Source organism: Podarcis vaucheri, assembly GCF_965113315.1.
Source record: "Podarcis vaucheri genome assembly, chromosome: 8".
Lineage (NCBI taxonomy): Eukaryota > Metazoa > Chordata > Lepidosauria > Squamata > Lacertidae > Podarcis > Podarcis vaucheri.
The window spans coordinates 86,092,040-86,108,502 of record NC_138766.1 but is presented as its reverse complement, the minus strand read 5'-3'; the positions used below and the strand labels follow the sequence as shown (position 1 = coordinate 86,108,502).

General features: G+C 41.7%; 1 protein-coding gene across 1 annotated transcript in view; it reads right to left on the bottom strand.

The window, feature by feature from the left end:
* LOC309539452 (solute carrier family 2, facilitated glucose transporter member 5-like) overlaps window positions 1–14,416 on the bottom strand; it is a 30,280-nt gene extending 15,864 nt beyond the window's left edge. Inside the window, exons 1-7 of the mRNA XM_082235730.1 lie at window positions 14,305–14,416; window positions 13,102–13,204; window positions 12,205–12,300; window positions 11,538–11,689; window positions 10,029–10,153; window positions 9,561–9,713; window positions 9,336–9,461 (exon numbers count right to left, since the gene is read on the bottom strand). Coding sequence (XP_082091856.1) covers window positions 9,336–9,461; window positions 9,561–9,713; window positions 10,029–10,153; window positions 11,538–11,689; window positions 12,205–12,300; window positions 13,102–13,191 — 742 coding nt within the window. The 5' untranslated portion in view covers window positions 13,192–13,204; window positions 14,305–14,416. The remainder of the gene's footprint in view (window positions 1–9,335; window positions 9,462–9,560; window positions 9,714–10,028; window positions 10,154–11,537; window positions 11,690–12,204; window positions 12,301–13,101; window positions 13,205–14,304) is intronic.
* Between the last annotated feature and the right edge of the window lie 2,047 nt (window positions 14,417–16,463).

Here is a 16,463-nt window from a genome sequence, read left to right as displayed (position 1 = left end):
TAATTATTTGGGTCCTCTCTTTTCCCCTTTTTGAAAATAGGGACAACATTTGCCCTCCTCCAGTCTGCCGGGACTTCGCCTGTTCTCCAGGAATTCTCAAAGATGACTGCCAGTGGTTCTGAGATCACATCTGCCAGTTCTTTTAATACTCTTGGATGCAGTTCATCTGGCCCTGGAGACTTGAATACATCTAAACTAGCCAAGTATTCTTGTACTATCTCCTTAGTTATTCTGGGCTGTGTTTCCTTTGCTGAATCATTTGCTCCAAATTCTTCAGGTCGGGCATTGTTTTCTTTATCGGAGAAGACTGAGGCAAAGAAGGCATTGAGGAGTTCAGCTCTTTCTGTGTCCCCTGTTTGCATTTCACCATCTTCTCCTCTGAGTGACCCCACTGTTTCTTTGTTCTTCCTTTTGCTACGAACATACCCATAAAAGCCTTTTTTGTTGCTTTTAACCTCTCTAGCAAGCCTGAGTTCATTCTGTGCTTTAGCTTTTCTGACTTTGTGTCTACACGTGCTGGCTATTTGTTTGAATTCCTCTTTGGTGGTTTCCCCCCTTTTCCATTTTTTGTACACATCCTTTTTTAATCTTAATTCAGTTAAAAGTTCTTTAGATAGCCACCCTGGCTTCTTTAGGCACCTTCCATGTTTCCGTCTCATTGGTATTGCCTGGCGTTGTCCTTTTACTATCTCCCTCTTAACAAACTCCCAGCCATCATGAACTCCCTTTCCTTTTAGTATTGTTGTCCATGGGATCTCACCCAGCACTTCCCTAAGTTTTATGAAGTCGGCTTTCTTAAAGTCAAGAAATTGAGTCCTAGTATGCTTGGCTGCTCCTTTCCGCTGTATAGTAAACTTCAGAAGAGCATGATCACTCGCGCCTAATGATCCTTCCACTTCTACCCCACTAACCAGGTCATCAACATTGGTTAGGACCAGATCTAAAATGGCTGTTCCTCTTGTTGCTTCTCCCACTTTCTGGACAATGAAGTTGTCTGCAAGGCCAGTGAGGAATCTGTTTGACCTTAAGCTCTTGGCTGAGTTTGACATCCAACAAATATCCGGGTAATTGAAGTCCCCCATTACTACTATCTCCCTTCCTTTTGCATGCTTGGCCATCTGTTCCAGGAAGGCATCATCTATGTCCTCCGTTTGGCTTGGGGATCTATAGTAAACTCCCACAATGAGATCTCTGTAATTCTTCTCTCCCTTAATTTTGACCCAAATGCTCTCACTTTGGCTTTGAGGTTCTAAATCTTGGATCTCTTCACAGGTATACACATCCCTGACATATAATGCCACTCCTCCTCCTTTCTTGTCTGGTCTGTTTCTCTGAAATAGATTGTATCCCCCCATTATTACATTCCAATCGTGGGACTTATCCCACCAGGTTTCAGTGATGCCTTTTATGTCATATTTAGTTTGCTGTACCAAGAGCTCAAGCTCATCTTGTTTATTTCCCATGCTTTGCGCATTAGTGTACAGACATTGAAGTCCATTAATCATTCCCCCGTGTCTCTTATTTAAGGATTTTTTCCTCCCACCACTAGGTCTGCATGCTGTTTGCTCCATTTGGTCTATGACATTTGGATGATCATCTTCATCAATTGATAGACTCCTACCTTCAGGAGCACTGTCTCCCTCCCCCACATTTGTCAGTTTAAAGCCCTCCTGATGAGGTTTCTGAGATTTTTGGCAAAAAACATTTCTCCCAACCGTTGTGAGGTGCAGCCCATCGCTTGCCAGAAGTCCATCTTCAAGAAACTGCAGTCCGTGATCTAAGAATCCAAACCGTTCCTGTTTACACCATTTGTGAAGCCAGCTGTTCACTTCCACTATTTTTCCCTCTCTCCCTGGGCCACGTTGTTCAACTGGGAGGACAGATGAGATGACAATTTGTGCATTTAGTTGCTTCAATTACCTGCCGAGAGCCTCGTAGTCTCTTTTGATCTTCTGGAGGCTATTGCTTGCAGTGTCATTGGTTCCCACATGAACCAAGAGGAAGGGGTATTTGTCAGTGGGTTTTATGATTCCTTGCAGTCGTTCAGTTACATCTTGGATCTTAGCCCCGGGGAGACAGCGCACTTCCCGAGACATCTTGTCAGGCCCACAGATCACTGATTCTGTTCCCCTCAGTAGGGAATCCTGTACTTTACATTGTCTCCTGCTCCTTTCACTCGTGGGAACTCCAACTTAACAGTGTTTTTGACCCTTCTCGACAAATCAGCCTCTTTTCCATAGTCCACACTAAACTCCATGTGGTAATTAACAACATGTTTCAAAGTCCCTCCAGAATTAAGAGCCCCCACAACCCCAAACATCTCATGGCCCATTGCCAGACTTGAAAAGTCCAAACATCGCTGCATAGGGGGGTCTATCCAACCCCCCATTTCCAAACCAAACCAAACTTTATCTTTCCAAATCTGGCTTTTTCCAAGTTCATTTGTCAAATCCAAGAACTCATGTTCCTGCTGGGCCACAGCTCCCTCCATCTCTGGCGCCCAAGGTTCAGCAACATCCTCTTCCCTCATCTGTTCTGTCAAAGCACACTCCTGATTTGATTCCTGGGTGGGCTCTATATAGTTTCCCACTAACTGTCCAAAATTTCTAATCGCAACAGTCATCAAGTCCGTCTTCTCATATAGCTGTTCCAGTAGGGCACTTGTTTTACAGAAAGCACGCAGCAGAGCTTCTGAATACATTGTTCTGCAAGGTCAGAAGTCTATTCCCACGATCGTAATCTGTTGCAGCTGCAAGCTCCCCAATTCAGAATTGGTAACAGTTTCACAGGCTCCCTCTAGGGGAAGAGCTTCTATTTGTTCTTTTCTTTTAAAGGCAAATCTAGCAAATTTTTCTGATATTTTGTCAATATTTGTTCCTTTAAAATGCGAAGGGGAACAATGGAATCACTATGTTTCTCTTCTTTTAACTATCTGTCAAAGACGTTTGTCTCTGGTCAATGAGCTTCCCAAAGAACGTCAGTCCTGACACCCCGCTCCAGGATCAAGATGGTGGAAAGTTACTTTGCGTTACACTCTCTTCTGCAGGTTTAAACAGTCCAGAAAAAATCCCCCCTCTTCTCCTGCTTCCGAAGGGGGTTCAACAATTTTAAATGATGAAAGTTAATCCTTTACAAGTGATTTTCTGAACTCTAGTTTACCATGTCTTTGCTTTAATCTATCTACAAGAAACGGAAGGCTGACTTCCTGTTTAGACCTTCCCGTTTCAGTGCCAAATTGAGGTAAATTTCTTATTCCAATTTTCCTTCCTACTCGCAAATCATTATTTAAAGTCCAATTGTCCAAAATTAAAGTTCTCATGGGTAATTGTTTTAAAAGCCAAATTGTCCCAGGAAAAAGGCAGCGCTCTCTGGCAACGGCTGTGCGGCTTCGCTCCACGGAAGAAGCAGTTGACTCTCAGTTCCACGTCACTTCCCTCTCTTCACTCTGGAGCCCATTAGTGGGTTCCTTTGCGGGTTGGGGGGGCGCTAAAGGTGCCCGCCCAGTCCCATGGTCACAGGCTTCATCCGCCTGTGATTTTTAAAAGGGTCCCTGCTTCGCCGTAGCAGGAAAGACCCGTTTCCCGTGGAGCTGGTCCCTCCGGATCAGAGGGAATCCGCCATTGCCGATGGCGCCACCCCGGAAGTCCCCGCCCACACCTACACCGAATGCCAAACAGGCAAGGAAGGGGCCTGACCAAAAGTGCAGTGCTTGACCAAAACTACTTTGTGTAGCTCACGAAGCGTCCAACAGCCAGCTGGTTGTTGAGAGCCATTGATATGCTGGGTGTGGCGTTTGCCTCCTAGGTGGGTCATAAGGAATGGGTTAAAATGAGTGTGATGTGATTGGCCAGTGGAAACTGATAGTGGGAGTTAGAGTGGGTGTTGTGTGAAAGTCAGTTGAAGGTTGGGAGTTGGAGAAGGAAGAGGGAGGATATAAGTCTGTGGGTTGGTCGAGTGGTGTGGTGAGAGAGTGAGAGGAACTGTTAGGACTATTAGGTGGAGTCAGATAGATAGATAGTTGGGATAATCAGTTTGAAGTTGTTAGGAACTAATAGGACAGTTAAGGAACTAAGATTAAGAAACTGCCAAGAAAAATTAACTGAAACCATAAGCTTGTTCATGCCTATAAAATAAACTTGATTATTTGTTAATGTTAACAACTGTCTGGACTCCGTGTGTACCTGTGAGAAGCGGGTTGGTGGCAGCGAAGAAAGCAATTACAGTGGTGGCACAGGGTCAATAGACCGTCAAACGTCCGGGGACCCTGTGTGATCACCACACTGGGCAAAGCAGAGACCAAACACTAAGTAGGATTGCTCCTCCTTTATGTCATCCGATGCAAAGGGGGAGTGATTTTGTTGAGTAGCAAACTCTCTGGTGCAGCTGCACTCAGCAGTAAGCAGGATTTTCCCCTCCCCTGTTGAAAGTGAGTTTACTTACCACTGTGCTCAGGAGAGTGATCGGGTCTTTCTGCTACTCCACCTTTAAAAGATGGCTCCAGCAATCTTTAAAAGGGTAGGTGAAACACTTTCCCATGCTCAAATGGGAGATATTGACCTGTGGGGGGGGGAACCGGGGGGAACCGGGGGGAACCCACCCATCAACCATGTGATGTCATCAGGATGTTATGGGATTGACAGGTAGCTTGCCCCATCCACATGTCAACATTGGCCCACTGGCCGCTGGAGCTGAAAAAGTTCCCTACCCTTGTCTGATGGGATGGGCAAATTTTCTTCAGGCTTTTGGAGTACCCCCACTGTGTACGTTGCCCACACCCAGTGGTCCCAGTACAGTTCAAAGTATTGTAAAGCTATCCACCATTCCTAATGGGATCCTAAATATGAGTTGCCAGGGAATGATCACAGGAGTTTTGCACGGTGTCCACTCCTAAAGGTCCCACTACAGAATTATGTCAAAAGGTTATATATTGGAGGAAACCCAATTATTATTTATAAAGAGATTCCTTCGAGATTTCTTCGAAGGAGGGACCCATATAAAAAATTAACAAATCAATTGAAGAAAAATGGGATCCTGTACAGATGGGAGTTTCCGGAAGGCATTTCATTCTATTTCAAAGAAAAAAAGTTCAAACTGTCTACCATCTCAGAACTACAAAAATTCGCAAGGAGATATGAGAAGGACCTGGGGAAAATGATGGGAGAGGAGGAGGTGGGGAACCAGCAGGGGGAAGAAAATGGGGGGAGTGAAGAAGAAGAAAGAGAGGAGAGCTCAAAAGGAGAAGGAGAAGAACTAGAGAAAGGAGACAAAGAACAGTAGATTGCGCATAGGTTTGATAAGTTAACTTATATTATAGAACAGATGACGTTAAAAATACTAAACTGGAATGTGAATGGACTGAACAATAAAAACAAAAGGAACCAGATTACATATGTATTATTGAAAAAGAATTATGACTTAATATGCCTCCAAGAGACGCATATAATAAATAAGCATAAGAGACTATTATGTAATAAGAGACTGGGAGTAGACTTTGTGACATCAGATAGAGTGAAGAAAAGAGGGGTGGTATTATATATTAAGGAAAAATATGAGCCACAACTATTATATAAAGATGATCAAGGGAGAGTAATCATTGTTCAGATGGTGTTTCAGGGAGGAAAAATAATTGTCGTTGGAATATATGCTCCAAACGATAAAAAATCTGCCTTCTATTCTGAATTAAGAGATAAATTGATGGAATGGATGGATCAAAAAATGATTTTAATGGGTGACTTTAATGGGGTGGTGTCTCCAAATTTAGATAAGCTAACAAAAAAACAAGAAAAGAAGGAAGGTAAATTACCGCGATCTTTTTTGGACATGGTAAATAATCTGGGATTAATTGATGCATGGAGACTCAAAAACCCCACTACAAAACAATACACTTTTTTCTCAAACCCAAATCAGAGCTGGGGGCGAATAGATAGCATTTGGATCTCGAAGGAATTAACTCAGAATTTAATTAAATCAGAAATTCTCCCAAGAAATATATCTGACCATAATGCGGTTTACAGTGAGCTGAAAGGCAAGGATATTAAAACAACTAGATGGAGAATGAATGAATTTCTATTCAATGATCAGAAGATCGTAAATAAGGCAATAGAGACAATAGAAGTTTACCTCAAATGGAATCTAAACGGGGAAACTGCTATAGAGACGGTGTGGGACGCAGGAAAGGCAGTTATGAGGGGCTTTTTAATACAGAAAAATAGCCAAGTAAGAAAAGAAAAAGAGTTAAAGAAGGAACAGATCCTAACACATATCATGGAAAATGAAAAAAAAATAACCATCAACCCCAGCGAGGAGATTGCAAAACAGAATATAAAGATATTACAAGCTAAACTTTCTACAATAATTGATCAAGAGGTAGAATGGAAAATTAAAATGATGAACCTGAGGACATTTGAATCCGCAAACAAGATAGGCAAATATTTGGCGTGGCAAATAAGAGAAAGAAGAAAACAAAACACGATTAGTAAGATAAGGGAAGGAGAAAGGATTGTGGAAGAGCCAAAAGAAATAAGGAAGATATTTCAAAAATATTATAAGGACTTATATAAAAGAGGAAATGAAACAAAACAAGAAATAGAGCAGTTTTTGCAAGAACATCATTTAAAACAAATCCCAAAAGAAGAAAAAGAGATATTAGACCAGGAAATTACCCAAGAAGAGATAAAGAAGGCTATTAAAAAGATGAAAAACGGGAAAGTGCCAGGCCCAGATGGGCTCTCAGCCAAATATTATAAAACACTAAGTAACCAAATATCTCCAGTGTTAGGTGAAGTGATGAATAATATATTAAAGGAAGGAAGGATCCCGAATACCTGGAAGGAAGCATATATTACTTTGATTCCCAAAAAAGAGGCAGATACTTTGGAAGCGAAAAACTATAGGCCAATTTCACTACTAAATAATGATTATAAGCTATTTGCAGATATAATGGCAGAAAGACTAAAAAAGGTTTTGAACAACAGAATACATAAAGATCAAACGGGCTTCCTCCCAGGGAGACAATTAAGGGACAATGTAAGGAACTTGATAGACATTATTGAATATTTGGATATGAGCATAGATAGACAAGCGGCCTTGGTATTCATAGATGCTGAGAAAGCGTTTGATAACATCTCGTGGGATTTCTTGAAGAAAAGTTTGGAAAAGATGGGAATGGGAGAGAAATTTAGAAAAGGCATAGAAGCTATATATAAGGAACAGAAGGCAAAATTGGTAATAAACAACACCACAACAGAATATTTTAGTATATATAAAGGAACTAGACAAGGCTGCCCCCTGTCCCCTCTATTGTTTATAATAGTATTAGAAATATTAAACGAGAGACTGAGGGGGGCAACAGAAGTCACAGGAGTCAGGGTAGGAAAGAGGGAATACAAAATCAAGGCCTTCGCAGATGACATTGTACTAACCTTAGAAGACCCAAAAAACAGCGTAAAAGAAGCTTTACAAAAAATTGATGAATTTGGAGCCGTGGCAGGACGTAAGGTAAATAAAAACAAAACCAAAATGTTAGTTAAAAATTTAACAAAGGAAGAAGTGATAGATCTAGAAAGAAAGACCAAAATTGCGGTAGCTAAGAAAGTGAAATATCTTGGGATCTGGGTTACAGCTAAGAACATAAATCTATACAAGGATAATTACGATGCCACCTGGAGGAGTATAAAGAAAGACATGGAAATTTGGGGGAGGATGAAACTCTCCTTTTTGGGGAGGATAGCTGTTGTTAAAATGAACATTCTGCCTGGAATGTTATTTTTATTCCAAACCATCCCCATACTTAAAGGCCTAAAACAATGTAAAGAGTGGCAGAGAGCCTTGGCAAAGTATATTTGGCAGGGGAAAAGGCCACGGATAAAAATGAAAATTTTGATAGACAAAAAAGAAAGAGGGGGTTTTTCTCTCCCGGACCTAAGCTTATACTATGAAGCGGCTTGTATATATTGGGTAAAAGATTGGATAAAACTGGAGAATAGAGAGCTACTGGACCTGGAAGGCTTTAATAATTGGTACGGATGGCATTCGTACCTTTGGTATGGGAAAGTGAAAGTTCACAAGAGTTTCTTAAACCATATTTTTAGGGGACCATTATATCAAGCATGGGAAAGGAACAAAAACCTCATTGAAAGAAAAACCCCATGGTGGATTTCACCAATAGAGGCCTTAACGATTAAGAAAATAAATATGGAGGAGATAAACGCCACCTATGAAGAAATGTTAAGAAAAACTGACCAAGGGCCCAAACTCAGACCTTATGAAGAAATAAAAAAATTATTCACTGGTTGGCTGCAATACCACCAGGTGAATGATTTGTTAAAAGAGGATAAGAGGAAGGCGGGTTTTGATGATAAAAAATCAAAATTTAATATAGAAGTAATAGAAGGCAATAATAAAACCCTGTCCAGAATTTATGATATATTACTAGAGTGGTACACAAAAGATGAGGAGGTGAAGGAGGCAATGATTAAATGGGCAATTGACTTTGGTTATAATATTGATTTTGAAAGGTGGATAGAAGTTTGGAATTGTAACATAAAGTTTACAGCATGTATGGCATTGAGAGAAAATATCTGGAAGATGCTATATAGATGGTACCACACCCCTGTGAAATTGGCCAAAATGTATAGATTAAAGGATAAGAGATGCTGGAAATGTGGCGAGGTGGAGGGTGACCTATATCATTTATGGTGGACATGTAAAAAGGTGAAAGGCTTTTGGGAATTAATTTATAATGAACTTAAAAAAATATTTAAGTATACCTTTCCCAAGAGGCCTGAAGCCTTCCTGTTGGGAATGATGGATAAAGAAATTAAAAAGGAAGATAGGACGATATTCCTCTACGCCACCACAGCAGCGAGAATTATGTTGGCACAATATTGGAAAGTGGAAACCATCCCCAATATAAAGGACTGGCAGATTAGAATGGTAAACTATGCTGAGCTTGACAAACTAACAGGTAAAATAAGAGACCAGGATGAACAGAAATTTCTGAAAAATTGGAGTAAATTTTGGAAATATATTGGAATAAATGCTTAAAGTGAATTGACGGGGTTAGAACAATACGACCAGCGAGTGAATTTAAGACTATAGATTGAAAATCAAATACGTAATGGAAGGAGATATTTGATACTTATCAAAAGGATGGAGGGAAGTTCAGATTGTGTGTTTTTCTTTTTTCGGATGTGTGGCTTTTCTTTTTCTTTTTTCTTTTCTTGTATTTTTTTTCTCTGTATTTTCATATATGTCTGTTTTCTGTGTATAACTTCAATAAAAATGCATTAAAAAAAATAAAAATAAAGGTCCCACTACAATTGATAGTATTGTACCTTCTCTTGCACCATCTTCATCCTTCTTCTGAATGTATAAGTACCTAGGACTTTCAGGAATGAAGGGCAGTAGGAAGAACTGACACGCTGGCATGACCCCAGCAAAGCACATCAGAATCGGCCAACCTGTGCAAGAAGGGTAACTGATGATATTGCGAACAATAAAGCAACGGGGATTGTGCTTCTGATCTGCTATACGGCAGAGGGTGCTCTTCTCTAAATTACCTTTTTCATTCCCCAGGACTTCCCGAAGAGCGAGGGTCTGAGCCAACAAGACACCAATGGAAAAAAAGAAGTTGGCCATCATGGTTATGCATCCTCGCAGCTCTACAGGCGATATCTCGCCAGTGTATATGGGAACAGCACTGAAGATTATTCCTAGTTAGATGATAAATCAAGGGATAATTCATGATCTGCATGTGACATGATTTATATAAACATCTGAATATCTCCACGGTGTATAGGAGGCCCTAGTGGGAAGTAACAGGAATTGGTCAGCACCACAAAATGTTCCCCACGAAGGTATGCAAAATGCCAATCAGTTATTTCTGATCTGCATGAGAGGTCACTGTGTTAAATGATGCAGAGACATGGCAGGTAACAGTATAAGTTATGGGAATGTGTTTAATAATAATAATAATAATAATAATAATAATAATAATAATAATAACTCAATCCAGTACCCTGACTCACCTGAACATATTCCAGTCACCAAGCGTGCAACCATTTTGAATTCATATGTAGTTACCTCATGTGTGCAACCCATGAGTACAGCAGAGAGAATGGACAAAACATTAGCAATAATCAAAGTACCTTTCCTGAAAAGACAAGGAAAGCAGAAAAGTTTGTGTGGGTTGGGAGTTGCTAGTGAAGATATGATACCACCAAAAGAGCAGCAGTAGGAGAGCAGCTATGGAATTGCAATAAGGCCTTTAGCTTTCTATGGATACTTGGTTCTGCGCTTTGCTAGTTATGGGTGGAGACCTGCAAGGCACTGACTGCCCTACTCTTAAGCACTTTAAAATTATCCAAGCCCTTTCTAGGATTTCAGCAGACATTGCTCACGTGTTTCCATGAGGTCTAGTAAGTTGGGTTTTGCAACCCTGCTATGTTCCCGCGAGGGGTGCAGAGCTTGGGATCATTTACATGGAAGCTTGTGCTCTACCTCTGAGCTACCTTTCTAAAGGGTATATCATAAGGCCAGTTATTAGATGCTACTGCAGAGATGTAGGTCTGCAGCAACTGTATTTCCTCACTTCCCCTGAAGCAGGCATATGCAAACTCAGCCCTCCAGATGTTTTGGGACTACAACTCCCACCATCCCTGACCACTGGTCCTGTTCGCTAAGGATGATGGGTGTTGTAGTCCCAAAACATCTGGAGGGCTGAGTTTGTGTATGCCTGCCCTGAAGCTTACTGCTTGGTCCCTCTCCAAGGTGCTGACCCTGTCTTATCTTCCTTTCTTGTCTGCCTAGAACTTTGAAACTTTACTTAGCCCTGGTGGCTATATCCTCAACTACCTGAGTCACTATGGGGATTGCAGACCAGTTGATGGTGGTTACAAGTGTGGGGAGGCACCCAGAGCATGCTTTTTAAAGTGAGTAGAGAATGAGACTCTTAATCACAGGGTCGTGGGATTGAATTCCACATTGGGCCAAAGATTCCTGCAATGCAGGGGGTTGGTCTAGATGGCCCTTGTGATCCCTTCCAACTCTACAATTCTATGATTCTATTTCCATTCATCTTGCAGATTTATAACCACGTTGCGGCCAAAAGCTACCAAAGCCGCAGACGATAAAACACAATACAAAAGATACTGCCTCAAGAATCTAAGAACAATAAGAAACATTTCAGGAGTTCTTCAGGTAGTATTCCATTATAGAATTGGGTAACACTTCAGGGAAAGCTTTCTTAAGTTATTAGTAGCTGTCCTGTGGGCTTTCCATAGGCATCCGCAGACATTCCATGGGCACCTGTAGGCTATCGTGAGGACAAGATGCTGGAACTAGATGGGCCTTTGGCCTGATCCAGCAGGGCCCGTCTTATGCTCTTCTTGTGACCTCCTCCCCCTTCATGGGCCATTTGGTATCTGTGGTGGTGAGCAATGCGACAGATCGGGGCATGTAGGTCAGAAGCAACTCATGTCCCCTCACTTCTCACCAGCCTAGGGCATGCAGTTCATCAGTCATGGTTCTGTCTATACCTGCCACATCTATCCTCCAGGACGCCAATCAGAAGTGTCCCAAATGTACCTCCCAGTGGATATAAAGCGATGGAGGAGGACATCAAGAATAACTTGATGTTGGGGTTCATCTTCGGGGGGAAAGTGGTTACGTTATAAAAGTCTTTTATGAGCTAGGAGAGAAGCACAGAAAAGTCGATGTTAGGACAGCTCTACACATCACATGACAGCAGAATCTCAACGGTTGTGACCAGGGATAGGAGAGCCTGTCAATCTCTCTCAATTTCTCATTTGTCCCTTCTTAAGTTCAGTCCTCTTCCGGTCCGTATCAGTTTGTGATGTTTTTGAAGTCCTCATGAAAATTCAACCACCTTTAAGTGTGGATTTCTCTAAATTTACAAATGTTTATGCTATTTTGTCTCCCCCTCCCTCCCTTATAACACCAGAAATTGAGGAAATCCAATGGATCTAAATGTTGGAAGATTCAGGAGAGTCAAAAGAAAGCACTCCTTCAAGCAGCACAGTCGCTGTTGATGGCACTGACAGTCACTAACTTGGACAAACTCATGTAGTATTAGACTGTCAGTGACTGCTAGCCACAATAGCTATGGCTTACCTCCACTTTCAGAGGCACAACAAATTACCCCTTAGGGAACACAGCCCACAAAATAAAAGAAGCCATTTGTACCACAGAAGGTGAGTAGATCAGCCAGGTGTTGTAACCATAGGTTGCAGACAGGAGGCAGGCAGCAAACAACACCCAAAGAAGTGTCATTGACAAGTCCTACAGGAAGAAGTAGGAGATACTGTGATGAGACAGGGCAAAATACTTGCATTTCTTTCTTGTTAATTAGGTGTATTTACAACCAAGAAGCAGAAAGATAGAATAAAGACAGAGGTGCATTCAGTCCTCAAGGGAGGTACATTTGGTGGACATGCAGATATTCCTTGACAATTACAACTTTTGTGGAGATGTAACAATCCAAAATCATCATCATAATCATCCCATGGGGTCTTTGATACTAAGAGGCCACTTGGAGTTCTGAAGATCCCAGGGATTTAAAGAAGGAGAAATCTGATTATGATGGTTTACTTATTCCCCTGAACAGTTTTCAACATTAGTAAAACACCAAATACAAGATTAAAATCAAATAAATAAACAAGAATAAATAAATATTGACTATAAGCAACACAAATGTCAATCAGTATATAAAACCATATCAAAGCCAGAACAAACTCAACAACAGAAAACCCATTTAAAATCTGCCTAAAACCAGACCTGGAAAAACAATTTAGTGAAGGAAATTAAATGTTAGCAAAATCACTTACATAATGTAAATAAAACTTTTTTAAAAACATGAAAAATAATACTGTAGTATAATGGGTTGGATTCAGACTTAGTCATGCTTAAAGAAGACCCGTTGAAATGAGTCCAGTGGGTCTACTTTCACCATGATTATTTCTAGACCCCACCCAATATATTATGAACCAAACTGTACTATTAGCTTATAAGTAATGCTGTATCTGAAACCTGGGAAACAATTACACAGAAACTTTGATTTTCAATGTGTTATAAACCCAGTACCTTGCATGCAGCCTCCAGCCTCACCCGTTTCTTGGGTTTTTTACTAGTTGGCGCCTCCTTTTTGTCCATGGTTTCCTGAGTAGAAGTCATAAAAAAGGCTCACCTGGGGGGAAATAAGATAGTGTTGTTGGTAGAAGGCAGCTGATCAGATGCCTGCAGGACGTCCCTAAGCAAGGTATGGAGGCAAGGCATTTATTTGCGAGAGCCAGTGTGGTGTAGTGGTTAAGAGCGGTAGTCTCGCAATCTGGGGAACCGGGTTTGCGTCTCCGCTCCTCCACATGCAGCTGCTGGGTGACCTTGGGCCAGTCACACTTCTCTGAAGTCTCTCAGCCCCACTCACCTCACAGAGTGTTTGTTGTGGGGGAGGAAGGGAAAGGAGAATGTTAGCTGCTTTGAGACTCCTTAAAGGGAGTGAAAGGCGGGATATCAAATCCAAACTACTACTACTACTACTACTACTACTCTTCTTCTTCTTCTTCTTCTTCTTCTTCTTCTTCTTCTTCTTCTTCTTCTTCTGTGATGGCCACCATACAGCCTACCTAGGGTCTTCCCAGCTAAGACAGAATGCACGCCTCTGCTCAGCTGACTCCCCCCCCTTTAAAGAGCTGCTGCCATGAGACAGGGCTTAATTATTGCCATGAGGCTATCCCTTATAATCCAATTTCCAAATTTCCCTGGGGTCTCCCTAAAAGTAGTGTGGAATGAAATCTTCTAAGCATGAGGGCATCATGTTAGCTATTCAAATGGGGAGGTTGGAAGTCAGGCAAAGACAACCACTGCCAGGCCTACTCAAACTGAATTCCCCCTGCGAGGTGATCTACCATCAACTGCACTGTGTGAATTATCCCGGTGTGTTTTCAATACATAGATACCCTTTTCTGTGTCTTTAAAATATGTAAATAAACGTTACTTTTAAACTGCCCTTCTAGAACCTATATCCTGAATGTTGGGCTATAAATAACTGAGCCAGAGTGATTCCCGGGCTCTCTTGATGCAACCTGGCCAAAGCCTGAATCATCTCCCCTGAATCAACCCAGTTCATCTTGGGATTTGAATGAATCCGGTGCACAGCTCTAGTTCAGGCAACAGGATCAGCCAGAGAACTGGGAAGTAATGAGATCTGCCTGGAGAAATCCCTTCAACCATGCAGAGGGTAGATCCCACAGGATGGAAGGCAAATAGGCCAAGAGCACCCAGACTTACCATAGCTTTCTATAACTTGTGAGTAGGGGAAAACTGAGCCCAGCACCACTGTTCTGTATAAATAAGGCATTTCAGAACCTCTAAGAGAATTCTGGGAGACAATCAAGGGAAGGGCATCAGAAGATTCCAGGAAAAGCTGTTGACAGTTGGAAGGTGACACAATGCAATGATGGAATGTGGATTAGCTGCTGGTGTGGCAGAGCTGGAAGGTGACTGAGCTATGGATCAAGAAGTCCTCCTGCCATTATTGATTGAAGTGCAGAGTGTTTGAGGACCGGGACATTTGCAGGGAAACCAAAATGCTTGTTTACAAAGCTATTGTACTACCAACCTTACTGTAGGCATGTGAAACATGGACCACTTACAAACGCCATCTTCAGCTTCTCAAAAGATTCCATCAACGGTGTCTCCAAAAAATCTTACACATCATTTGGGAAGACAGGCGAACTAATATCAGTATACAGGATGCAGCAAAGATCACCAGTGTTGAAGCAATGATTCGTTAACATCAAATTCATTAGACTGGTCATGTTGTGCGGATGCCTGATTAGCGTCTTCCAAAGCAACTACTCTATTCCAAACTGAAAAATGGAAAGCGTAACACTGGTGGTCAACAAAAGAGGTTTAAAGACTGTCTCAAAGCAAGTCTTTAAAAATGTAGTATAAACACCGACAATTGGGAAACACAGGCCTGTGAGTGCTCCAGTTGGAGGACAGCCTTTGCCAAAGGTGTCATGGACTTTGAAGACACTCAAACTCAGAATGCAAGGGAGAAACGGGATATGAGGAAGGCACGCTTGGCAAATCCACACCGTGATCAACTCCTGCTGAGGAACCAATGTCCCCACTGTGGAAGGACATGTGGGTCCAGAATTGGCCTCCACAGTCACTTATGGACTCATTGTTAAAACTGTGTTTATGGAAGACAATCTTACTCAGCTACGAGTAATTGCCAAAGAAGAAGAAGAAGAAGACTTTATGGCCTTAGCCAAGCCACATAATTCCTTAGCCTTCTTTTCCATCTGCAATTTTTAAGGTGTTTTAAATACTTTGTTGATTTATTTTCATAGAAACATTGAATGGGACAGTTGGAAGGGTTAGGGTTAGAAGAAGGGTGGGATATAAATTTAACAAACAAGCAAACATGAGTTGTACACTCATACTGACCTACTTTTAAAGGATCCTTATTAGGATTGCAGTGTGATGTTAGGCATAGGAGCCAACTCCTAGGGGCCAAGGAGTCTTCTCCCCCCCAATAAAATATTTGAGGGGGCCACCCCCAAAAAAGTTGATGGGTGTTGCCATTCAAATGGTGTGTGTTCATCATGTCACGTGACTGATTATGCGTGGTGGGGCTTACTTGCCCCCCCAATATATTTTATTCAAGTTGGCACCCCTGATGTCAGGGAAGCTTTTGAAAGTGCTACATTCAAATATATAAACCCCAATATTTTCCCATTTGAAAACAAGACACCTGCTTTGAGATTGCTCCAATTCTCATGCCAAGCAGTCGTGTTCCAGCCACTGTACCTCTCAGTTCTTTGTTGTTAGAAGCATATTATGAAATGGTTTACTCTGCTGAAGCCTCTCTATTGATTTAAAAGCTAGTGGGGGGGGTTGCCTACAGAATTGTCTTACAATGTGTTCCTTATAAATCTTTTATTCAAGTTTTAAACATGCAAAATCTGCCACCAGGTCATGTTCTTCACCAATACGATGAGATATATTGTACAGTGGTACCTTGGTTCTCAAACTTAATCCGTTCCTGGAGTCCATTTGACTCCAAAAACCGTTCAAAAACCAAGGCACGGCTTCTGATTGGCTGCAGGAGCTTCCTGCAGTCAAGCAGAAGCATTCAGGAGCCAAAATGTATAAGTACCAAGGCGTTCAAAAACCAAGGTACGACTGTATTCCTATTTCAAAGAGAGGAATGATTCTAAAAACATATCTGTACACAAGAATTGAGACTGACAAATTTTAGGCATTTCTGTATTCTGTTTCGCTCTCTTTTTTTTGGGGGGGGGGTGCAGAAAGGACTGGCCTGCCTGCAAGCTTTGGTGTATTCCCAATAAAGTCATTGTAAGTATACCAGGATCTCTCATCTAGTGCCATTCAGGGAGCAGGGAAATTCCAGTGGCCAGACTATAGTTTGATTTGGG